Here is a 26,117-nt window from a genome sequence, read left to right as displayed (position 1 = left end):
TGATTAGATGGCTTATCTGCCTGCTGCCACACCCTCCCCACAGTGATGGACTGTACCTCAAACTGTAAGCCAAAACAACCCCCCCTTGAACTTTTTCAAGCCTAAATTCCTGTCAATAGCAACCTAATTATCCTATTTGCATCTTATTTCTTTGAAGTGCATTAAATGTTTACCACTTTCTATAGTAGAAGAGTCTTTAAATGGATGACTCTTGATTCCCTAAATGAGATCTGGTTCTAGGAAAAAGGAAGAATGGACAATGGATAATCATTAGCATTTTCCATCAACTATAGCCATAAAAAGTACCTGGTCTTTCTCCTATAAAGTGCTATGCACCATTACATCATAAGTAATGTGACATGCACAATCTAAGTTGTATAATAATAAAGTTATTTAACTTAAAAATAGAAATATATTTTATTATATTTAGAAAAGTGCTAATTGTCTTCCAACTATTTTAAGATACATATACATAGATAGATATAAAAAAATTGAAACACAGACTGATCAACAGAAAAGTACTAACGCCAGAATGTATGGTTTGGAAGAAGGCTCAGTGGTTGATGTGCTTGCCCCACAAGCACAAAACCCACACAGTTAAAAAAGAAAAAAAGTAGCAGAAAGCTAAATAAATAATTATTTATATGCCTGGCTAAGTGAAGATTAAAAATATAAGTCCTAGGTGAATCTACTACTTTGTCACTGGTAGAATTTAATCTATGCCAGCCACATACTATTTATATAATAGATAATCTTGAATAGGAGATTCTAATCTAGCATAGATTCCCATATATATTTTAACATTTTGTTTAACATTTATTCAAGTTCCCCTGGTAAGAAGCACTTGATTGATGTGTGAAAAAGCTAGCTGTAAGGATTCCATCACACATGGAATCCCTTAATACTTATACAAATGGGGCTTTCATATCTTGGAAATCTGATTCCACTTGGAAACTCTGTGTAATGGGAACCAGTCCTTCAACAAGAGACAAGCAAAGGAACACCTTGCTTGTGTCATCACCATTAATATGCAAACATGTGAATTGGCCCTACCCATAACCCAGGCTTGGCAAATGTTTCTCTTGAAAGCCTGCCATGGAGACAGAGAATATGAAAAAAGGAAGCCCAGAAGCACACACTATTTAGGGTCCTATGTGAGCTCTCTCCGCTCTCAGAGACAGTAGAAGAAGGTAAGAGCACATGGACTCTGACCGTGGTCTGGCAGGTGTGGTGGAGTTGGAAACTGGAGCCTGGCAGAGTACAGAACAGAGATGGTCTGAGGAGTGATCCAATAGACATGGTTTTGCCAAAAGCAAATTCCCAAATGCTACCTGCCATCTTTAACTATCCACATTTGACAGCCACCTCATGCTAGGTATGGGTAAGGTTATTAAAATAATGGTTCCACAGTTAGACTCAGCTGTGAACTCTACGACTGAACTAGCATGGCAAAATATGTCCATGAGCTCAATAGTGGCATGTATGTCATGGGGGCAGCTGAGTGCTTTCTGGTTTACTCCATAGGAGGAAACTCAGAGCTGTTACTGCTAATCTGGCCAAGAACCTATAGCTGGAGAGTTCAGAGGATGCAAAGATGAAGCCAACTACTATTACCTTCTAGATATGTTTCTCTATAGCCATAGATTAGTGCAGATCCCAGTCCTCATTAGAGAAGCATCTCTGTATAGTGGGCTGCAGTTAATAAAGAGACTCACAATTGGTCAAACAAGTGTTGGCAGATGGATCATCTATATATGGAACATATATGTCACATGGCCTATCCTCAAAGCTTGGTAACATTGCAAAAAGAGGGTGGAAAGCCTGTACAAGCCATAAAAGTCAGGGAAGACTGCAGCTATACAGTGCCTTCTGGATATGGTAGAGTTGCTTCTTAATGAGATCATAGCAGCTATGGCTGCCTGCACAAGATAAAACCACTAAACATTCCATTATGGACAGTAGATATGGGACCCAACCTCCCGCCAAGAACCCAATGAGAGTTGATGGTGCTGGGGAAGAGAGAACTCGTTTCCTATGAGTGTGGTCTCTGTGAGTTGATGATGTTCCAGTGGATGGCCTTACCCCTGAATCTATGGGCATTCAGCATTAACTGAATGCATTGGGTAGTGAAAAAGAGGGTGAGTGAAACATGGGGGAAAAATAATGAAATTGGGAGGGTGACCTGAAGGAGAAGATCCAGAAAAAATAGGAGAGTAGAAATGGGAAGTGAATATGATACAAGCACATTGTGTGAATGTATGAAATTAATAAATGTACTTACTCTCAAAATATAAAAATGTCATATAACAAAATAATAATGTATATAAACATACAAGTAACATTGTATATATGGAACAGGTTATATATATGTGTGTGTGTATGTATATATATATACATTCATATATATACATGAATGTGCATACATACACATGCCATATGTAACAACAATTAACTAAAAGGGGGCCATGAAATTAATGAAAACAGAGGGCAATCAGGTTTTTGTGAGGAGATTTAGAAAGAGGAAAAGAAAAATGATGTAATTATAATCTTACAAATGAAATAATTAAATTATAATAACAATGATGGTTCCTGAGATGACGCGATTGTCACGGCTTTCAGTTCTGTATGTTCTGCCAAGCTGGTATTACTTTGTTACTCAAACAAAATAAGAACACATACATACATTCACACAGACATATTAAAAATAAATAAAAAGCTAGTCTCTCTGATGAATAGAAATGCAAAAATGTTCAAATTCAATTATCACATTTAAAAAGTCATTCATTATTTGATTAATTAATTTTAATGATAAAGATGGTCCAGAATACGGAAATTGGTAAATTACACATCACATAAGAGGAATGAATCAAAGAGAAAATATCTCATGATCATCTCAAATACTTCTAGGAAACATCATACATCTCTTCGTAATGAAAGTTCTAAAGAAATTAATAAGAGACACAGGTCATGATAATAAGGGCTATACAACAAATGTAGAAGCAATATTTTATCAAACTGGTAAAACCAAAGTATTTTTTTTCTTTTTCTTACAACTTTATTTTTTAAAAAAGAGGGATATATATACAGATTTTTAAATGCATTTTGGCATAACATTATATGAATATTTTTGTCAGTACTTAATTCTTTTAGAGGTTTGTGAGCTTTTATCTGACAAAAAAGTTATATGTAGACTATATAAAGAACTGCCATGTGGGCCAGCTCCTACCCTGGGTGTCCACCTGCAAAGCTCTAAGGTGCACACACAGCAAAGAACTTCCAGCATAGCCATGGTTAGTGCAACACTGGACACAATAGCTGTTACAGAATAAGCTGAAGTATACGTCAAATGAAGAATGAAGAAAGAACCGTGCTATACAGAGTGGAGCCATGTTCATTCATAAAAAAGTGAAATCATTTACATTTCCCTGATGACTAAGGAAATTGAACGTTTCTTTAAGGAAAATGTAAATCAAAATGACCCTAAGATTCCACCAATCAGAAAGGCCAAGATCAAAAATCTCAGGTGACAACACATGTTGGCAAGGATGTGGAGAAAGAGGAACACTCCTCCATTACTGGTGGGATTGAAAACTGATACAGCCACTCTGGAAATCAATCTGGAAGTTCCTCAGAAAATTGGAAATAGATACACCTAAAGACTCAGCTATATTACTCCTGGGCATATACCCAAAAGATGCCCCATCACATCACCAGGGCACATGCTCCACTATGTTCATATTAGCTTTATCTGTGACAGCCAGAAGCTGGAAACAACCCAGAGAAATACAAAGTAAACACAAAAAATGGTGTTCATTTATACAATGGAATACTATTTAGCTATTAAGAACGAGGGTTTGATTAGAGAGATGGTTCAGCAGTTAAGAGCACTGATTGCTCTTCCCAAGGTTATTGGATATTGGCCCTCTATCAGATGTAGGATTAGTAAAGATCCTTTCCCAGTCTGTTGGCTGCCATTTTGTCCATTTGACAGTGTCCTTACCCTTACAGAAACGTTGCAATTTCATGAGGTCCCATTTGTCAATTCTTGATCTTAGAGCATAAATCATTGGTGTTCTGTTCAGGAAAAATTTCCCTCTGCCTATGTGTTCTAAGCTTTCCCCCACTTTCTCTTCTAATAGATTCAGTGTACCTGGTTATATATGGAGGTCTTTGATCCCCCTGCACTTGAGCTTTGTACAAGGAGATAGGAAAGGATTGATTTGCATTCTTCTGCATGCTGACTGCCAGTTGAACCAACACCATTTGTTGAAGAGGCTGTCTTTTTTCCATTGAATGTTTTAGCTTCGTTGTCAAAGATCAAGTGGGTTAATTTCTGAATATTCAGTTCTGTTCCATTGATCTACCTACCTATCTCTGTACCAATACCATGCAGTTTTTAATTACAATTATTTTGTACTACAGCTTGATGTTAGGGATGGTAATTCCCCCAAAAGTTTTTTTTTTTTTTTATTGTTGAGAATAGTTTTTGCTATCCTGGGTTTTTTTATTTTTCCAAATAAATTTGCAAATTGCTCTATGAAGAATTGAATTGAAATTTTGATGGGATTGCATTGAATCTGTAGATTGCTTTTGGCAAGATGGCCATTTTCACAATTTTGGTCCTTCCAATCAATGAGCATAGGATATTTTTCCATCTTCTGAGGTGTTCTTCAAATTCCTTCTTCAGAGACTTGAAGCTCTTGTCATACAGATCTTTCACCTACTTAGTTAGCGTCACACCAAGGTATTTTATATTATTTGTGACTATTGTAAAGGGTTTCTTTTCCCTAATTTCTTTCTCAGCATGTTTATCCTTTGAGTAGAGGAAGGCTGCTGAATTGTTTGGGTTAATTTTATATCCAGCCAGCTTGCTTACGTTGTTTATCAGCTATAAAAGTTCTCTGGTGGAATTTTTGGGGTCATTTAAGTATACTGTCACATCATTGGCAAATAGTGATATTTTGACTTTTTCCTTTCAAATTTGTATCCCATTGACTTCTTTTTGTTGTCTAATTGATTTGGCTAGAACTTCTAGTACTATATTGAATAGGTAGGGGGACAGTAGATAGCCTTCTCTAGTCCCTGATTTTATTGGGTATGCTTCTCTCCATTTATTTGATATTGACTATTGGTTTGCTGTATATTGCCTTTACTATGTTTACATGTGGGGGCATTAGATTTCTGATCTTTCCAAAACTTTTAACATGAAGGGGTATGGAATTATGTCAAATGCTTTCTAAACATCTAAAGAGATGATCATGTGTTGTTTTGTTTTTTCTTTGAGTTTATTTATATGGTGGACTATGTTGATGGATTTCTGTATACTGAATGATCCCTGCATCCATAGGATGAAGCCTACTTAATCATGATGAATGATTGTTTGGATGTGTTCTTGGATTCAGTTTGCAAGAATTTTATTATTTTTGTATCAATGTTCATGTAAAAAAATTGCTGTGACATTCTCTTTTTTTGTAGGGTCTTGTGTGGTTTAGGAATGAGCACTAATTATGGCTTTGAAGAATGAGTTGGGTAATATTCCCTCTGTTTCTATTTTGCAGAATAGTTTGGAGAGTATTTGTATTAGGTCTTCTATGAAGGACTGATAGAATTCTACAAAGAACCCATCTGGTCCTGGGCTCTTTTTACTTAGAAGGTTTTTGATGACTTCTATTTCTTTAGGGGTTATGGAGCTGTTTAGATAGTTTATCTGATCCTGATTTAACTTTGGTACCTGGTATCTGTTTAGAAATTTGTCCATTTTCTCTAGATTTTCCAGTATTGTTGAGTATAGACCTTTGTAGTAGGATCTGATCATTTCTTGACTTTTTCTTCAGTTTCTGTTGTTATCTCTCACCTTTCATTTCTGATTTTGTTAATTTGGATACTCTCCCTGTACCCTCTATTTAATCTGGCTAAGAGTTTATCAATCTTGTTGATTTTCTCAATGAACCAGCTCCTGGTTTTGTTGATTCTTTGAACAGTTCTTTTTGTTTCTATTTGGTTGATTTCAGCTCTGAGTTTGATTTTTCCTGCCATCTTCTCCTCTTGGGTGTATCTGCTTCTATTTGTTCTACAGCTTTCAGCTGTGTTGTCAAGCTGCTAGTGTATGCTTTTCATTGAATCCCATAGGTTTGGTATGTTGTGCTTTCATTTTTGTTAAATTCTAAAAAATCCTTAATTTTTCTCTTGATTTCTTCCTTGACCATGTTATAATTGAGTAGAGCATTGTTCAGCTTCCATGTGTATGTGAGCTTTTTGTTGTTTTTGTTGTTATTGAAGACCAGCCTTAGTCCATAGTGATCTGATAGGATTCTTTGGTGTATTTCAATATTTTTGTATCTGTTGAGGCCTAGTTTGTGATCGAATATATGATCAATTAGGAAGAATGAACTGTGAGGTGCTGAGAAAAAGTTATGTTCTTTTGTTTTTGGGATGAAATGTTCTGTAGATATAGGTTAAATCCAATTGGTTCATAACTTCTGCTAGTTTCTCTGTGTCTTTGTTCAGTTTCTGCTTCCATGATCTGTCTATTTATGAGAGTGGAGTGTTGAAGTCTCCCACTATTATTGTGTATGGTGTAATATATGCTGTGAGCTTTAGTAGGGTTTCTCTTATGAATGTGGGTGCCCTTGTATTTGGAGCATAGATGTTCACGATTGATAGTTCATCTTGATAGATTTTTCCTGTGATGAGTAAAAAGTGTCCTTCCTTATCTTTTTTGATGACTTTTGGTTGAAAGTGTCTATTTTATTAGCTATTAGAATGGCTAGTCCAGCTTGGTACTTGGGACCATTTGCTTGGAAGGTTTTTTCCTAGTCTTTTACTCTGAAGTAGTATCTGGTTTTTGTCTCTGAGATGAGTTTCATGTATGCAGAAAAATGCTGGATCCTGTTTACTTATCCAGTCATAGTCTATGTCTTTTTATTGAGAAATTGAGTCCATTGATGTTAAGAGATATTAAGGAATAGTGATTGTTGTTTTATTTTTGTTGTTGGTGGTAGATTTATGTTTGTGTGCTATTTTTGTTTTGGGGTGTTGTTTTTTTGGTTTTTTGTTTGTTTGTTTGTTTGTTTGTTTATTAGTTTTCTTGCATAATTATTTTCTTTCTTTTACTTGGGTGTAGTTTCCCTCCTTGTGTTGAAGTTTTCCATCTATTATCCTTTGTAGGGCTAGATTTGTGGATATATTGTACAAATTTGCTTTTGTCCTAGAATATCTTAGTTTCTCCATCTATGGTAAGTAAGAGTTTTGCTGGATATAGTAACCTGGGATTGCACTGGTGTTCTCTTAGGGCCTGTATGACATCTGTCCAGGACCTTCTAGCTTTAATATTCTCTGTTGAGTAGTCTGGTGTAATCCTGATTGGTTTGCCTTTATATGTTACTTGTCCTTTTTCCCTTACTGCTTTTAGGATTCTTTGTTTGTTTTGAACATTTGGTGTTTTGACTATTATGTGTCAGGAGGTGTTTCTTTTCTGGTCTAATCTACTTGGAGTTTTGTATGCTTCTTTTATGTTCATGATCATCTTGTTCTTAAGGGTAGAGAAGTTTTCTTTTATGATTTTGTTGAAGACATTTACTGTGCCTTTTAGTTGATATTCTTTGCTCTCTTCTACACCTATTATCCTTAGGTTTGGTCTTCTCATTATGTCCTGAATATCCTGGATGTTTTGGGTTAGGAGCTTTTTGGTTTTTGCATTTTCTCTGACTGTTGTGTCAATGTTTTCTATGTTGTCTTCTGCCACTGAGATCCTCTCTTCCATCTCTTGTATTCTGTTGGTGATGTTTGCATCTATGGCTCCTGATTTCTTTCTTAGGTTTTCTATCTCCAGGGTTGTCTTTCTTTTTGTGATTTCTTTTATTGTTTTTATTTCCATTTTCAATTCCTTCACCTGTTTGGTTGGGCTTCCCTGTAGTTCTTAAGTGATTTTTGTGTTTTCTCTTTAAGAACTTCTATTTGTTTACGTGTGTTCTCCTGATTCTCCTGTAATTGTTTAAGGGAGTTATTCATGCACTCCTCAAAGATCTCCATCATCATCATGAAGTATGATTTTAAGTCTAAATCTTGTTTTTCTGGTGTGTTTGAAAATCCACTACTGCTGTGGTAGGAGAGCTGGGTTTTGATGTTGCCAGGTTGTCTTGGTTCCCATTGCTTAAGTTCTTGCGCTTTCCTCTTGCCATCTTGTTATCTATGATTATCGTGATCTTGTTTTCTCTGAGTAGAGCTTGTCTCTCCTGTGGCTCTGAGGGTTGGTGGCCTCAAGAAGAACATCACTCCTGGGTGTTTGGCTCTTTGAGGGCAGGCAGTGAGTTCAGATGGCTGGCAGTGACTTGGTTTTGTCTCCATAGGCTCAGGTTGGAGAGCACTTTTGAGGCTGATCTGGGAGCTCAGCTGTCTGCAGGCAGGTCCTAATGGTGGTCACCTAGCCCTCTCTCTGGGCCGGAAAGGCTCCTTCCTTATTGATTAAATTGAATTGTAATTTTTTCTCTCCTCAAATTGATAAACACTACTCTATTATTCTTCTAATTCCTTTACTAGTATCGTAATGCATAAAAAGTTATAGAATGATTATTTCATCTTAGAGTTCAATTCTTTTTCTTTTCTTTTCCTTCTTTTTTTTTTTCACCCAGAAGACTTTATTCTACTTGGTTTTGCAGACCATCCTTGGCTGGAACTTCCTCTCTTTATTATTTTTCTGGTAACATACCCTACAGCCATGATTGGAAACATTGCCATCTTTCTGGTGTCCACATTAGACCCCCATGTATGTCTTCCTCACCAACCTCTCCTTTATGGACATGTGCTATACCACAAGCATTGTGCCTCAGATGCTAACTAACCTTGGGGGCTCCACAAAGACCATTAGCTACATGAGGTGTGTAGTTCAACTTTATTTCTTTCACACAATGGGAGGTACAGAGTGTATCCTCCTGGCTCTTATGTCCTTTGACCAATATGTGGCCATCTGCAAACCACTACACTACACCCTCATAATGAATCAGTGTAACTGCCTCCTATTAGTGTCTATTGTATGGCTGACTGGAATTTCTTATGCTGTCTCAGAGGCCTGTGTGACACTGCAATTGCCTCTATGTGGCCACTATATAATGGATCACTTGATGTGTGAGAGTCCAGTTCTGATAAAAACTGCTGGTGGTGAAAAAGAAACAAATGAGGTTGCTCTGTCTTTAGTATGCATTTTTCTTTTAGCTGTTCCTCTGTGTTTAATTCTTGCCTCCTATGCTAACATTGGCCAAGCTGTCTTTATTTTTTTAACAACTTTATTTTAAAAAACAAAGATAAATGTACAGATTTTAAGCATTTTTTGCATAAAAGTATACAATACATTTTTGTCAGTACTTGGTTTTTTTTTTTTTTAAGGTTTGATAGTGTAATTACGATCTTACTAGTTACAATGAGCATAAAGTACATGTAAAACAAGATGCAACCTGGAAATAGTCAAATTTTTCTTGGTGTGTAAAGATTTTTTTTTTTTTTTTTTTTTTTTTTACAATGAGCAAACAGTACATGTAATACAGGGTGTAAACTGGAATTTGTCAAGGTGTTCTTGGTGGGTAAGGATTGAGCATGACTTTTTTTTTGTTTTGTTTTGTTTTCTTTTCTTTTCTTTTTTTCTTGGACTTCACACAGTCTGTGAGTTGTTTCTGGGGCACTCCGAGCCTCTGGGGTTAGCATCCCACTATCAGTGACTGCATATTATGTCTGTTCTTTTGTGACTGGGTTATCTCACTCAGGATGATCTTCTCTAGATGCAGCCATTTTCTTAAGAATTTGGTTAAGTCATTGTTTCTGGTGGCTGAGTAGTATTCCATTGTGTAAATGTACCACAATTTTTGTATCCATTCATCTACTGAAGGACATCTGGGTACTTTCCAGCTTCTGGCTATTATGAAAAGAGCTGCTAAGAACATTGTGGTGCATGTATCTTTGTTGTGTATTAAAGTGTCTCTGGGGTATACGCCCAGAAGTGGAATAGCTGGGTCTTCAGGTAGTACTATATCCAATTTTCTGAGGTATCGCCAGACTGATTTCCAGAGTGGTTGTACCAGTTTACAACCCCACCAAGAGTGGAGAAGTGTTCCTCTTTCTCCACAACCTCCCCAGCATCTGTTGTCATCTGTGTTTTGGATCTTGGCCAATCTGACTGGTGTGAGGTGGAATCTCAGGGTTGTTTTGATTTGCATTTCCCTGATGGCTAAAGATGTCCAGCACTTCCTCAGATGTTTCTCAGCCATTCGATATTCCTCAATTGAGAATGTTTTGTTTAGCTCTGTACCCCATTTTTTAATAGGGTTGTTTGATTCTCTGGTGTCTAGGTTTTTGAGCTCTTTGTATGCCTTGGATATTAGACCTCTATCTGATGTGGAGTTGGTAAAGATCTTTTCCCATTCTGTTGGCTGCCGTTTTGTTTTCTTGACAACGTCCTTAGCCTTACAGAAACTTTGCAATCTCATTAAGTCCCATTTGTTAATCTTTGACCTTAGAGCTTGAGCCATTGGTGTTTTGTTCAGAAAAATTTCTCCTGTGCCTATATGTTTTCCCTACGTTCTCCTCTAATAGTTTCAGTGTATCTGGTTTGATGTGGAGATCTTTGATCCATTTACACTTGAGCTTTGTACAAGGAGATAAGAAAGGGTCTATTTTCATTCTTCTGCATGCTGAGTGCCAGTTGGACCAGCACCATTTGTTGAATAGGCTGTCCTTTTTCCATTGAATGTTTATGGCTCCTTTGTCAAAAGTCAGGTGACCATATACATTAGGGCTCATTTCTGGATCTTCTATTGTATTCCATTGATCCACATGCCTATTTCAGTACCAGTACCATGAAGTTTTCAGCACAATTGCCTTGTAATATAGCTTGAGGTCAGGGATAGTGATTCCCGCAGATGTTTTCTTGTTGTTGAGGATGGATTTTGCTATTCTAGGTTTTCTGTTGTTCCATATGAAATTGCACATTGATCTTTCCAACTCAATGAAGAACTGGGTTGGAATTTTGATGGGGATTGCATTGAATCTGTAGATTGCTTTTGGTAGGATGGCCATTTTTAAAATGTTGATCCTTCCAATCCATGAGCATGGGAGATCTTTCCATTTTCTGAGATCTTCCTCGATTTCCTTCTTTAGAGGTTTGAAGTTCTTGTCATACAGGTCCTTCACTTGCTTAGTTAGAGTCACACCAAGGTATTTCATAGTTTTTGTGACTATTGTGAAGGGTACCTTTCCCCTAATTTCTTTCTCCACATTTGTCCTTTGAATATAGGAAGGCTACTGATTTGTTTGAGTTAATTTTGCATCCAGCCACTTTGCTGAACTTGTTTATCAGCTGTAGGAGTTCTCTGGTAGAATTTTTGGGGTCACTTAATTACACTATCATGTCATCTGCAAAGAGTGATGTTTTTACCTCTTCCTTTCCGATTTGTATCCCCTTGATCTCCTTTTGCTGTCTAATTGCTCCAGCCAGGACTTCCAGTACTATGTTGAATAGGTAGGGGGAGAGTGGGCAGCCTTGTCGAGTCCCTGATTTTAGTGGGATTGCTTCAAGTTTCCCACCGTTAAGTTTGATGTTGGCTGTTGGTTTGTTGTATATTGCTTTTATAATATTTAGGTATGGACCTTGGATTCCTGTTCTTTCCAGGACTTTTAACATGAAGGGGTATTGAATTTTGTCAAATGCTTTCTCAGCATCTAGTGAGATGACCATGTGATTTTGTTCTTTGAGTTTGTTTATATGGTGGATTACATTGATGGATTTCCTTATATTAAACCATCCCTGCATCCCAGGGATGAAGCCTACTTGGTCATGGTGAATGATCGTTGTGATGTATTCTTGGATTTGGTTTGCAAGGATTTTGTTGATTATTTTTGCATCAATGTTCATAAGTGAGATTGGTAATTCTTTTTCATATATATATATACATATATATTTATAGGGGTTCTATTATATATATATATATATATATATATATATATATATATATCATATGTAGCCTATGTTTTCTAACATAAGTTCCTATGTTTTTAACTTCTTCTGAATTCTAACAGAGGTCCTTTTTAGACTTGTGCCTTTACACTGTGAGCATCAAATGCAAATTTTGTTGCTGGTTCTACAGTATTTTCTGAGATTTATTATCTGATCATTTCTGTTTTCTTAGTCACCCATGAAATCTGTGACCATGTTTGTATTTCCCCATCAGTTCTATGTGCACTTAGTCACCCAAAGTTGAGCATAATAGTTTTTATTAAAATGTTCTACTATTGGCACAGGCACTGTTGAACGCCTAATAGTTAGCCTATAGTTCTTGGCAGTATGATTATGTATCCTTGCCTCACACTTTCTTTTTTGATAAATTCTTTATTTCTTTCATCGTAAGCCTAACTGAAAACTTCCTATCATTTCTGTGAAATATCTGGACCACAAATACATCCTAGGGCCCTAGGGAACAGGAAGTAAAATTCACATCTATACATTAGGAATGAAGAGTCTCTGCTGCCTAGCACAAAGTCCCCAGAGAAATACAGATTTTACCCTGGGAGGAAGTGGAAAATAAAAAAAAAAAAAAAAAAATGGAGTCCTCTAACCACACTCTCAAATCAGCATTAGTGGAAATCAGAACTGACAAAGTCACGTCAAAATAGTCTCAAACAGGTTTTGTTAAGGGCCCTTTCTAACACTCATATGTGCTTGGTGTTCCTAAGGGAAACACCTGCAGCTGAAGTGAAACACAACACAACTACAACATGCCCCTTCAGCAATTGTTCAGCCTAACGTTTATGTCAACTTGACATGAACCAGAATCAGTCTGTAAGTGGGAACTTCAGTTGAGAAACTGCCTCCATACAAATGGAGTCCGGGGGGCATTTTCTTAATTAGTAATGGATGGGTGAGGACCCAGCACATTGTGGGTGGGACCACTCATATGCAATTAGTCCTTGGTGCTGTAAGAAAGTACACTAAGCAAGCCAGGTAAGCAGCACCCTTCCATAGCTTCTACACCAGTTCCTCCCTCCAGGTTCCTGCCATGTTTGAATTTCTGCCCTCACTGCTTTTGATGGTGAAATATGATATAGATATATAAGAAAATAAATCCTTTCCTCCCGAGTTGCTTTTGGTCATAGTGTTTCATCACGGTAACACAAATCCTAATTATGACAGAAAGCAATCTAAATATACTTACTACTAGGAGCTAATGATTGAAATGTGATAGTTTTCAAATGGTAAAATATTTAGCATTAAAATAATTAAACATAAAAACACAAATATATTCTATTAAAATCAAATGAGAATAACAGATACGAGCTTTGGGTACTTACATAATCTTTTCTGTTAAAAATTTATTCTTTGCTGGGCAGTGATGGTACATGCCTTTAATCTCAACTCTTGGGAGGCAGAAGCAGACAGTTCCCTGTAAGTGTGAGGCCAGCCTGGTTCACAGAGTGAGTTCTAGGACAGCCAAAGCTACACAGAGAAACACTATCTTGAAAAAAAAAATAATCTTTGAACCTTTCATACATGTATATAGCTACATAGTTGTTAACACTGTTGCCATTACCACACCTTGAGATGGACTTTAAGACTCTTAAGTGACCATTCTGTCCTCAAAGGTGGGTCGCAGGTTCAGATCCCTTTTCATTCTTAATCTCTGACCCAGCTGTACTGTTACTTTTGACAGAGCTTTCTTTTTTCTTGAGATGGTGGTCTCATTATATAGCTCTGGCTGGCCTGGAACCTGCTATGTAGATAGGTGGTCTCAGAACTAATAACTATGCCCAATCCTTATGCACATATTTAATCACATATACTCATGTGAGCTGTGTGCCAGTATCTACACATAAGTGCAACTGTTCTGGAGACAGGAGCAAAGTGCATGGTGGGAACAGTCCTCTGTGAAGCCAGTATGTGCTTTTAACTGCTGAGCCATCTCTCCAGTACCAACAAAGCTTTCCTAAAAGTAAAATGCTTCTGGAGATGAGTGCATGTCTTACCTGCTCTTTCATCTCACCATAGACCTTCTCAGAGTTCACTTCCACCTGCCGCTTAAACTCCTCCAGAGCAGCATCTGCCTGCTGGGCTTGCAACCTCTGAACTTCAGTCACTCTGCTGAGCTGCTCCTCCTTCTCCCTACAAAGTTCATAAAGCTTCAGAGTTACATAAGAAAGGGGTAAAGAAGGCATTGGAAGGAAGAGAGGGAAAGGGAAAAATGCTACAATTATATTTCATTTCAAAACATTTTAAAATTATTTTTAAAAATTAAACTAAGTTTTAATAAAAATAATAATTAGCTCCCTCTTGAACAAAATTCAGACGGCATGGTCTAAAACTTCTCTTTCAGAAGCTGAAAATTAAGCAATCTATCTGGAAAAAAGAACAAACCTACACAATGTCTTCTGATGAAGGCATAACTACATTCTAAGATACCCCTAAAAACAAACCACACACAAAGCTATGCTTCTACATCTGTGGTGAATATATAAAACATGACATCTATACAGTGGGGTGTTATTCAGACTTACAAATTATATATATTTTTAGATATAGTACAACTTGGAGATTTTATATATATATATATATATATATATATATATATATATATATATATATATATATATATATATATATATGTATGTATATATATATATATATATGTATATATATATATAATCTTTAAAATGTTTAGGCAAGTAAGTCAGTTATGAAAATAAATCACATGTGATCCCATTTATGTAAAAGAATTGAGAACTGAAAATAAATTTGTTATTGCTGGAGACAAGCAATGTGGGACAGGAGACTGGTTACTTAATGGACATGTGGTTTCCTTTTGAGCAATGAGTATGACATGGAAGTGAATGGTGGTAATATCTACAGATTCCTTTTTGAGCAAACGAGTAATGGTGTGTGGACTCTGGTACAGTTTAAGAAATAAATTGACATCAGACTGTAAGACATACATTATCATCAGTTGCCCTAAAGATGATCAAGGCAACACAGTGATACAGTTGCTCAAATTACTTCCCATCTGTTTCACACATCATACTGAAACCATGCAATAAAAATGGAACCTCAAAGCAGTAGACTTTTCCCCATGTTGACATAAAAAATGAGGCCATTAACTTATAAATGAGTATAAGTTCTAACTAGGTTCTGTGCATTAAGCAAAATATTTTTATATATCAATTTCATTTATCTTCACAGTAAGCCTGTGTGAACATTATTATATCCTTTTCTAGAACAGGAAACTGGGGCTTAGACTCACTTCCAAGATGTGGGAGCTCAAACCAGGACTCCATAGAGAAGTCAGATCCAGAGCTGGTGGCTGACTCACCAAGCTGCTTCCCTACTGGTAAGTTCACACTGACTATCATGATGAACCCTGGGAGACAGAGCAATTTAACTCATGTGAACCAATAGGTGAATTTTATCCTAAAGAGAGGAGACCTTTCCAAACTATTTTCGCCACTGTCTTTTTAAAGGAGAGCAAATAAAACCAAACAGGCAACTGTAAACTTTCTGAAGTTACTCAGGTATGAATTTTAAAACAAACAAGCTTTTATGAAGCCGCAGTGGCCAACAGATTAATAGGGGAAAGTGGCCCACAGCTTCCATTTGAGCAGGACTCTCCAGTCTCTTTACAGTCACAGTATTCATTCGCCTCTCCATCCTGTATTTGGGCATGGCAAATATGTACCTAAGGAACTCTGCATATGGGCTGAATGACCATATTGTAAATCCTCACTTTCATTAAGAACAATGGATGTCTATCTCCTCAAATGCTCCTCTGCATCTCTCTCCTTGTGATTACACCAATACTCATGATTATACCAATAGTAATCTCTACTTGTGATTACACCAGTAGTAGTCACTTCACTATACATCTGTGGCAAACCAGTGTCTTCCACTGGATCCCTTCCCCTCTCTTTTATACTGACAGCCACAGTCTGCATGCCCTGCGGAGGCTAAGACTGCTCCAAGGCATGAAGCCATGTGATACCAAGCATAGGAACAAAGTCATTCTAGTTAGGCTGAAGACCAGATGCTGCTCACAGTTACTGCACCCAGCAGCAACAGGATACAGAGTTCTAGAACACTGAAAACTTTTCCTTTCAGGTGTCATTTTATTTACTTTGTGTGTATATGTGTGCCTACACGAATGAGCCCATGTACTAGTGCACTGTATGTGCAAATGCACATGCATATGTTGGATATGCATTTGGGATGCAAAGGGAACCCTCTGACATACTCAGACATCATCCGTCTCTTGTCTGAGACAGCCTCAGTGTCTGAAACTCATCAAGCAGGTTGGGCTGACTGGCCCAGGAGCCTGAGGAGCTTTGTGGCTCCATCTTCCTAGGGCAGGATTACAGTATGAGAACCTTACTCAACTTTCTATGGACCAACCTCCTGTCTTCATGCCCACACAGCAAGCAAGCACGTTACCAACTCAGCCGCCTTATCAGCCACAACTAGCTCATATTTACTAGGAAAAAAAAGATCTTTTTGTCTACTATTTTTTTGACTCATTTTAAAACAAATGTCTTTAAGGTTGGAGTTCTAAGTTGCAAGACCCCAACATTAGCAATGATTTTTTCCACTTAACATTGTAGGCTTTTAGATAATAGTGATTGCTAACATATCATGTAGAAGACTAAACCTAAGACATTATTTTATAGAAAAGATCAAGCACTGTGATGGCGACAGAAAATTTAACTCATTTGGTATGTCTATGCTTTCTATAGTACTATGCCCGAGAATCAAAAAGCCTCGAGCTGTGTACACAACTTTGTTATATATACCAAATAAATTGACTGCTAATTATTTGTATATTGAAACTACATGGAGGAACCCTGTAAAGTAATAGAACTATGTCAGTCACCACAATCTAAACTTCAGCAGACAATTGGATGTTCTCTGATAAAAAGATCCTAAGTGAGAGCAAGAGGGTATTTGGGATTTTTGTTGTTCGTTTATTTGTTGTTGGAAGCAGTTATGGTTGGTAACAGGTGACCCCATTACAGTGTTGGGTTTGACAGGGGAAAGGCTCAGAGATTACAATGACTAGTTTATATAATTCCTTATATTAAAAACATTTGAGAAATGTTTCAGATGAAAGTTCATCAAAGGCTTATTTATGTTTGGTCAGTCTATACATGGAAAAAAAAGTACTAGACAATATTTGAAATACCAAATATTAAAACCATATAGTTCAAAATTATGTACTATTTATTTAATTATCACAAAGAAAAATCTACTAACAATTCTATAAAAATATACAACCTAGGCTGGCACCAAAAACTTCAGCTAAGACCCCACTCACTCTATGACCTCTGCCCACCAACTCCCCTTAAAGCACACAGCTGTAAACTGCAGCCCAACACCTGAGCTCCATATTCTAAACTATAATTTTGGAAGAAGACCTCTGTTTCCCTGAAGCCACACCTGTTCTAGGGATGCCAGAGGCAATGTTTGCACCCAAAACCCAGAGGTCACGCAGACCACCAATAACCCCAGCAGAGACATACTACTAGACATAAAATCTTGCTGGTCTCCAGAATCTCAGGCCACTCAGGCCAGAAGATCAGAGAAGAAACAGAAACTAAGGGGGAAATTATAAAAAATAACAAAAAAATCCCACCCATCTAACAAAGACAAACTCAGACATCAGCCCATAAATTTATAACAACACCAAAACCCAGAAAACTAGAGGCCATCATAAAAACACAACCAAAAACAGCCAGGCAAACATGACACCATCAGAACCCAGCTATTCTACTATAACCAGCCTTGGATATTCCAACACAGCTGAAGCACAAGAGGATGACTTTAAGTGCAATCTTATGAAGATGACAGAGGCCTTTAAAGAGGATATTAATAAATCCTTAAAGAAATACAGGAAAATACAATCAAACAGGTAAAGAAAATGAATAAAACTGCTCAAGACAGTGTTCAAGAATATGGAAAGAGAATTAATGAAGGAAACACACAGCGAGTGCATCCTGGAGATGGAAAACCCAGGTGAGTTAACAGGAACCACAGACACATGCATCACCAATAGAACACAAGAAATGGGAGAGAATATAAGATATATATAATGATGTGATGAAAGAAATTAATACACCAGTCTACGAAAATGTTAAAAGTACAAACTTCCTGACACAAAACATCCAAGAAATCTGGGACAGTACTAAAAAACCAAACCTACTAGGAATAGAAGGAGACAAAAGCCAGCTCAAAGGCCCAGAAAATACTTTCAACAAAATCATAGAAAATTTTCTACACCCAAACATAGAAGAAGCATATAGAATATCATATAGATGGAACAAAAAAGAAACGTTAAACATGTAGATCAAAGAAAGAATATTGAAAACTTTCATGAGGAAAAGCATGAATAATATATACAGGTAGACTTCACAGGTAGACTTGCTAGAATTACAGCCAAAGGCCCTGAACAGACACTGCACAGCCTCTCTATAGCTCAAAAATTCTACATATCTAAAGACACTTGATTTTTTGCTAAAGAAGCCAAAATTATTCATTGGAAAAAAATAAAGCATCTCCAACAAATGGTGCTGGTCTAAATGGATGTCTGTATATAGAACAATGTAAATAGATCTGTATGCATCACATTGCACAAACCTTAAGTCCAAGTGGATCAAAGACATCAAACTAAAACCATATACACTAAGCCTGATAGAAGAGAGAGAAGGGAATAGCTTTGAACACATTAGCACAGAAGATAAACTTCATGAACAGAACACTAACAACTCAGGCACTTAAGATCAACAATCAATAAATGGGAACTCATGAAACTGAGAAGCTTCTGTGAGGCAAACGACAGCATCCAAAGTCCACAGAATGGGGAAAGATCTTCAGCAATGCCGTATGTGACAAAGGGCTAGCATCTGAAATATAAAACAACCAAATAAATAACAAAAACATCAAGAAAATAGAGAGCAACAAACCAAATAACCCAATTTTAAAAGGGGTACAGTTCTAAACATATTTTTCAACAGTGGAATCTCTAATGGCTAGAAGCACTTACTGAAATGTTCATCATCCTTGGGGATCAGGGAAATGCAAGTCAAGATGACTCTGAGATTCCATCTTACACCTGCCAGAATGTCTAAAATGAAAATTTCAAGTGACAGGTCATGTTAATGAGGATGTGGAGCAAGAAGAACTTCCATTGCTGGTGGGAGTGCAAATTTTTACAGCCTCTTTGGAAATCAATTTGGCAGTTTCCCAGAAAACTGGAAATAGATCTACCTCAAAACCAAGCTATTCCTCTCCTGGGCATATACTCAAGGCATGGTTTACCATACCACAAGGACTCTTGCTCAATGATGTTTATAGCAGCTTTATTCATAACAGACAGAAACTGAAAACAATCTAGATATCCCTCAACTGAAGAATGGATAAAGAAAAACTGTGGTACATTTACACAATGGAGTATATTCAGCTATTAAACACAATGACATCCTAAAATTTACAGGCATGGTTGGAATTAAAAAGATCATCCTGAATGAAATAACTCAGACTCAGAAAGACAACCATAGCATATACTCACTTATAAGTGGCTATTAGCTTTAAAGTAAAGGATAACCATGCTACGATCTACAGACCCAAAGACAGTAAGTGACACGGAAGACTCAAAGGGTTCACATGAATCTCACTAATAAGGGGAAATAGAATAAGCATAGTAGGTGGAGAAGGGGACTGAATGGGAGAACAGATGGGGACAGAAGCAGGGAAGATCTGGTGAGGGGAGGAAGGAGGGAGAGAGTACTGGGAAAGACAACTGGAATCAGGAGTCATGGGGCGGGGGCATCTCTGAGATGAGCTAGAAAATCTAGGGCAATAGAAACCCCCAGGAATCTATGAGGGGAACCCTGATAAGCCTCTAGTAATGAGAGATATGAAACCTGAACTGGCCATCTCCTGCAAACAGGCAAAACTTCAAATGGAGGAATCAGGACACCAATCCAGACATAATGTCTTCAACCTACAATTTTTTCTACCTACAAGGTGTGCAGAGATATTGATGGAGCATAAATTGGGGGAATGGCCAACCAAGGACTGGTCCCACTTGAGACCCAAGGTCTGAGATGAAGCCCGCCCGACACTGTTAATGATACTCTGCTATACTTGCAGACAGATATCTAGCATAACCATCATCAGAGAAGCTTCACCCAGCAACTGATGAAAACAGATACAGAGACTCACTGACAAACATTAGGTAGAGCTACAGAAGACTGGGAGGAAGGATTGTAGGAGCCCGAAGGGTCAAGGACACAAGAAACCCTACAGAGACTGAACACCAACCTAGGACCATGAATGAGACTGATCTAGGTACTCTGGGTATATGTAGCAGTTGTGCACCATGTCTCCATGTGGAACTGCTAACAGTGGAAGGAGGGGGCTTCTCTGACTCTGTTGCCTGCTTTGGGACCCTTTCCCCAGATTTGGCTGCTTCATCTAGCCTTAGTAGGAGATGATCCTAGTCTTACTCCTACTGGATATCAACTGTTTGATACCCCTGAAAGCCTCCCCTTTTCTAAAGAGGAAAAGGAGAATTGGATTGAAGGAGGTATGGGAGAAGGAATGAGAAGACAGAGGGGAAACTGTGGTTGGGATATAGAGCAAATTAATCAACAAAATATATAACCTAAAGATGAAATGTGTATTTGGAAATTATCTTTATTTTGTGTGCAAGAATTCATAAGAGGTGTTTAAACATTTTAAATTTAAGAAGATAAATCTTTACTTCACATTTTGTCATTCTTGCCTTTTAAGGTCAGTTCCATTTGCAATTCGGCTCAGCATATAAAATCATGAATTTCAGCCATCATCGATATATTCTATAGACAATTTAAAAAGTTCAAAAAAACTCTCTGTGCTAAACCATGTCCTCAATTTCTATCTGGACTGACAACTAGAATATTAAATATATATATGAAATAGTGAGAACAAGGGGCTAGAGAAATGGCTCAATGGTGAATAGTCCTCTTGCAGAGGACCTGGGCTCAATTCTCTGAACCATGTCAGGTGGCTCATGACTGCCTGAACTCCAGCTCCAGAAGGATCCAACACATCTGGCCTCTGTGGGTACCTGCATTCATGTCTACATACCCCTCCACACACAGAGACACACACAATTAAAAGTTTTAAATAAGTTTTTAAAATGGTAAGCACAGGGAGCTGCTGTTAGACGTCAGGATAGTTCCCAACTGTCCAAAGACTACTCTAAACCACACAGCATAGTGCTAAATGACCCAGGTCTGTCTCGTGCACATCAGGATGGCTGCTCAGATGGCACATACACTCCTCTCCACTCACTTAAGATTTTTATGTCTTAGTGTAGATTGTCTTTATCTCAATTCAAACAAAAAGGGATCTTAACAAGCCCCATTAAACCTACAGAAGCTACTGAAACAGAAGTAAAACTTTAAGTCTTCACAGTTAAAGATCTGTTCCTTGAGGTCATAAGAATGCTGCCTCTTTCAATCATGACCCCAAATAGTACAGGATAAAAGAAGCAAAACAGGGGAAAAAGTGACTTTCAAGATTATTTTTTCCCGTGGACTTGTGCAGCTGAGGATTAATGCATCACTCAAATGCCTTAAAGCTGGGTTTCCATGAAGATAAAAAGGTAGAAAGAAAATGTGCTTTTTAGCTGTGATTTATTTATGAAATTTCCTCATCTAAGTACATAAAGGACAAAGAAAAAAGAAGCTGCATTCTTACCCAGCCACAACTCAGCTCAGATTAAAGGATGCTCTGCAGTGAGTGATTATTTCAGAGGGCAATAAGATGCAGGACTAATGGACAGTTGGGTGTTTTTTGAGCTTTACAAGCTAACATTTATACGTGCAGGCCAGCCCTAATTTGAAAATCTCTTGGCACATTTCTGTAGCAGCACTTTTGATAACGATGGCCGTGGTCCAACACATATATACGGCTTCACATTGCAGTGCACTTCATTTGCTGCCAGCTTGGCATCCCCACTGGAAACTCCAAGAAAAACAAACAAAACAAAAAACTTCAAACAAGCCTAGAAAACAGCTCGAATTCTCCACTCCTTTCCATCTGGGCTTGGAGCTCAAGCTTTTCAAGGGGCAATATTACCTACCTTCTGAGCTGCCAATCAGAACTGAAATTAATTAGACTGAGTCAGTTTTAAAATGCCACTCCATTCACTTAGTATGATTTAAAAAGTTACTAGCTTATCCTCTTCTTCAAGAGGCTTCAATCCACACGGGATCTGCTAAATCCTTTACAACATGCTGAATGCTATAGATATACCACACTTGATATTTTTTAGGTGTTAGAAAGGAATGCCTAATAAAACAAACACCAATACCGGTTTTACTATTGACAAGATACCAATACTGTCCCAACTGACCCTCAGAGTTAACACAATCCATGTGTTCAAGGTCAGAGGCCAAGGAACACAAGCCTCCCAGAAAATGTCCACAGCAAGGAACTTGTTCCTGAAGCTCTCTCCAAGATCAAGACTTCACAATACCTTGGCTTTACCCTGAAAGTCTCATTGTGAACTGCTGACTTCTCAGACACAATGTGGTCAAGGGTATCAAAGGTATTTAATATAATATTCTTAAAACTTCTTTAAAATACTATGGGGAACAAAAGATGAGTTGGGTATAGAAACATTTTTACAGTTAAATCAGACAAAATATGAATAAATTCAATTTTATTTCTATGAATATTTAATTTGGGGATTTTCAGTGACTTGACATCTAAATAATATTAACATGTTTAAAAAAAATTCCCTAACAGAATTTTTCTCTAAAAGGCACTACATAAATAAAACATTAGCAAATGTGAGTTAATGAAACCCAGGATTTCCAGACTATTAGTAAAGTCAAGCACCTCTACACTAAGATGCATCTGCTCAAATCATCTCAGTTCTGATAGTGAAGTCACTTTAGTAATGAACTCAGACTTCAGGAAATCAAATCCTCAAAAAAAAAAAAAAAAACAAAAAAACAAAAAAAAAAACAAAAAAAAAAAAACCCAGCCAACAACATAAAGGAATTCTATGAAATTTTCTTCTGACTTGAATTTAACAGTCTCAGAAACCCTGTTCCCAAGGTCAAACTCTAATATTAAAGAAATGTTAGTTATAAATAGGCTATAGATATCCAACTAAGACATTCATAAATCCTTTCAAGTCAATTGGATTTTGATTTAGATTCAAAACAAGTGGGTCTGTCACAAATCTCCTGGTCCTCAGCTGTTGTCTAGGAGCTGAGATAGGGCCCCCGGTGACAAATTCTGAGATCTATTTATTAAATATTACCCCCCAAAATTATAAGTAGAAGAAATTACTCTCATCTTGGAGAAACACCAGCCAGACTCAGGAAAGGATAAAAGAACAAAGAAGAAAATCAAACAATACTGCAATATTTCATATGCCACAGTTTGACTGTAAATGATACAAAGACACAGTGAGAGTCTCCATGGAAACCACTATCAGGAACTGAGGGGCTGCCTCCCTCAGTAAGGTGCTCACCCCACAACAAGAGGGCCTGAGTTTGGAGTTCTAGCACCTACATAAAAGGCCAGGTGCTGTGGTGTGATCTTTAAGCCCCAAGCAAGTGTCCCGGAGGGACAGAAACAGGAGGACTCATGGAGCTCATTCGCCAGTCCAACCAATCAATGAGCTTCCTACTCAGGAGGAGATTCTATCTCAAAAAATAAGATGTAAAGTAATAGAGGAAAACTCAATGACATCCAGCCTCCAACATGCATATATGTATGTGTATGTGTATGTGTATGTGTATGTGTATGTATATGTATGTACACACACACACACACACACACAGATGAGTACATACCCACCCAAAATAAATAAATAAATAAATGAATAAAAACCTACTAAAAGACCTGACTTATGTGTGTAGTAGAAAATAAAACCACAAAAAGGCTGACACCATTTAACATTTTGTATAATAGTTTATGCAAAATAAACATGCCCATAATATGGGTATAAAAAAATACATAAAGCAAAAGCTCGCACTCTGGAGATAAAAAAAAATCAACTAATATTTTCATGGTACAACTTTAAAAAATCATAATAAATAATCTTTAAGAGTAAAATAACCCTTATATCCATTGAAGAATTAATTATTTAAAATTTTAATCTTTAAACTTCAAAACAAACTCCAAATCTAACCATACCTTTTTCTGTTTCCTATACTTAAGAAGCTGCTAATCAAACCTTCCATTGAAATTACATGTTGTCTATGTAGAGCTTACCGGCATTTCAACTGATACAATTAATTTAGTGAGTATTATGTCAGTAAATAAGGAAATATATATGCTCTTTCTGTAAAGTGGTCAAGGCTAAATTTTATGGAATAGGCACAGAGTCATTTCTTATTACCAGGGAAAGAAGAAAGACGGTGTGAAGTCATTCAAGCAGAATGACAAGTAAACCAAAGCCAGATCAAAGGAATGAAGAAAAAAAGGCTGAAATGTGGAGCTGAAATATTTATTCCCTTCAAAAACACCATCCATGCCTTGTCCCTGGGCACTTGAATATTTCAAAGTAGCTGGAAAACATTCTCACTTATGTTCGTCACTATGCACAAATAGATCAAATTTTAAGTAGGCATATTTTCTCCCTATTTATCAAATACAAATGCAACATTTATCATGTGAGGGATGTCTTCAGCTTATTAAGGATGATTTCTTAGTGGTAGTGAAATGATTTTGGTGTGACAACATATATTTTCTAGTACTTTTATTGAATGGTATGTCTACAAACTGTAACACTAATAGTGTAACCAAATAGTAAACATCTAGAGACAGTCTACTATGCTCATTACAGGTTAGGCCAGTCCACATATTATTTCATTTAATTTCAAGAGCTATAAAAGTTATTATTTTAACATATAAATAAATGGAAACTTAGGAAAACAAATTTGACCAAGAACATGGCAGGCAGAATGATAAGCTCAGTAGATAGCTGACAGCCATGTTGTATTTGTTAATTAGCCTCTCATTCACAGGCTGCTTCCTCACCTCTCACCAGGCACAACACCAAACGTCAGGAAAGAATTTCTGAGCTAGTCATGTCCCATTCACTTACTGGCTTTGGAAAAAAATGCATTTATTAATAAAAAGAATAAACATAAGCTACGATGGTCTTAATAAATACATAAATTAATTACAGTTATTTAAGTTGATTTAAATGAATGATTATGAATATAAATAAAGACAGAATCTCATAGGATTAGCACACAAAAAACTGGCAGTAAACTTAACTAAAGGATGAACAAGACTGAGGGAAAAAAAGATGGTCAACATTTCTCCCTAAGGACCCCAGGACCTTGAGCTGAACAAGTGTGGACTGAAAGAAAGGTCAGCTTGAGGGACGAACAGCAGCCAGACTGAGGGAGGCAGAGAGACAAAGAGTAGTCTATGCCAAAGCTACGTTACTGTGCCATCTGACTTCTGGAGATGAGTTTGCACATGCAGTGAAAGGCACAATGCCTAGGATTAAAACCAGGCTCCCCACTAGGCTCCCCATCACTAAGAGAAAGATCAGAGATGTGGACATAGCAGTGGGACCAGGAAGGGAAAGTCAGAGAACCCAACATCATTGTCAGTAACTTCATATGTCTATATTTAGAGAATGAAAAGAAAGGAAAGACATAGAATATACATATCTTTTTTAGAAACAACAGCAAAACATTTAACTTAGCAAGATTTACAAACCTACAGTCAAGAGCAACAAATACAGGCAATATACAGAAAAATACAAGAATTAACATGATAATAAAACTTTTCTGAAGAAAGAAAAACATGAAGGAATTGCTAGGAAAAGGTGATATCAGACTTTCCATGGCAGATGGAAAAGAGAAGACATGTAAGCAATATCTTTCAAATACTTTATTAAAAGCGCAGCCTGGTTCCCTTCTCTCCCAAAATGTTGGACATTTTGGCCAAGGTTACCCCGAATGAGTCCTTAGAGTCTCTCACCTCCCAGGTCTCTAGTACTTTCTAGAGGGTCCCCCACTCCCTATGCTGTATCTCCATTCTCTAGGTCCTCTGGTCTACTTTCCTGTCCCTGTCCCCT

At 37.3% G+C, this 26,117-nt stretch overlaps 1 protein-coding gene and 1 pseudogene across 2 annotated transcripts in view; one reads left to right on the top strand and one right to left on the bottom strand.

Annotated features, from left to right (window-relative positions):
* Positions 1-26,117, bottom strand: part of CEP112 (centrosomal protein 112) — a gene marked incomplete at its 5' end in the record, with an annotated part of 392,261 nt that overhangs the window by 228,780 nt on the left and 137,364 nt on the right. The window contains one exon of the mRNA XM_080924200.1: positions 14,005-14,140. Within this exon, the coding sequence (XP_080780326.1) occupies positions 14,005-14,140 (136 nt within the window). The remainder of the gene's footprint in view (positions 1-14,004; positions 14,141-26,117) is intronic.
* On the top strand, positions 1,201-9,290 carry LOC308426250 (olfactory receptor 2B11-like; annotated as a pseudogene). Its single transcript has 2 exons — positions 1,201-1,258; positions 8,583-9,290. The product of its transcript is annotated as an olfactory receptor 2B11-like (transcript).

Source organism: Micromys minutus (assembly GCF_963924665.1).
Source record: "Micromys minutus genome assembly, chromosome: 10".
In the NCBI taxonomy this organism is placed as follows: domain Eukaryota; kingdom Metazoa; phylum Chordata; class Mammalia; order Rodentia; family Muridae; genus Micromys; species Micromys minutus.
Note: the sequence above shows the minus strand (reverse complement) of the source record. Positions and strands in the feature narration are given on the sequence as shown.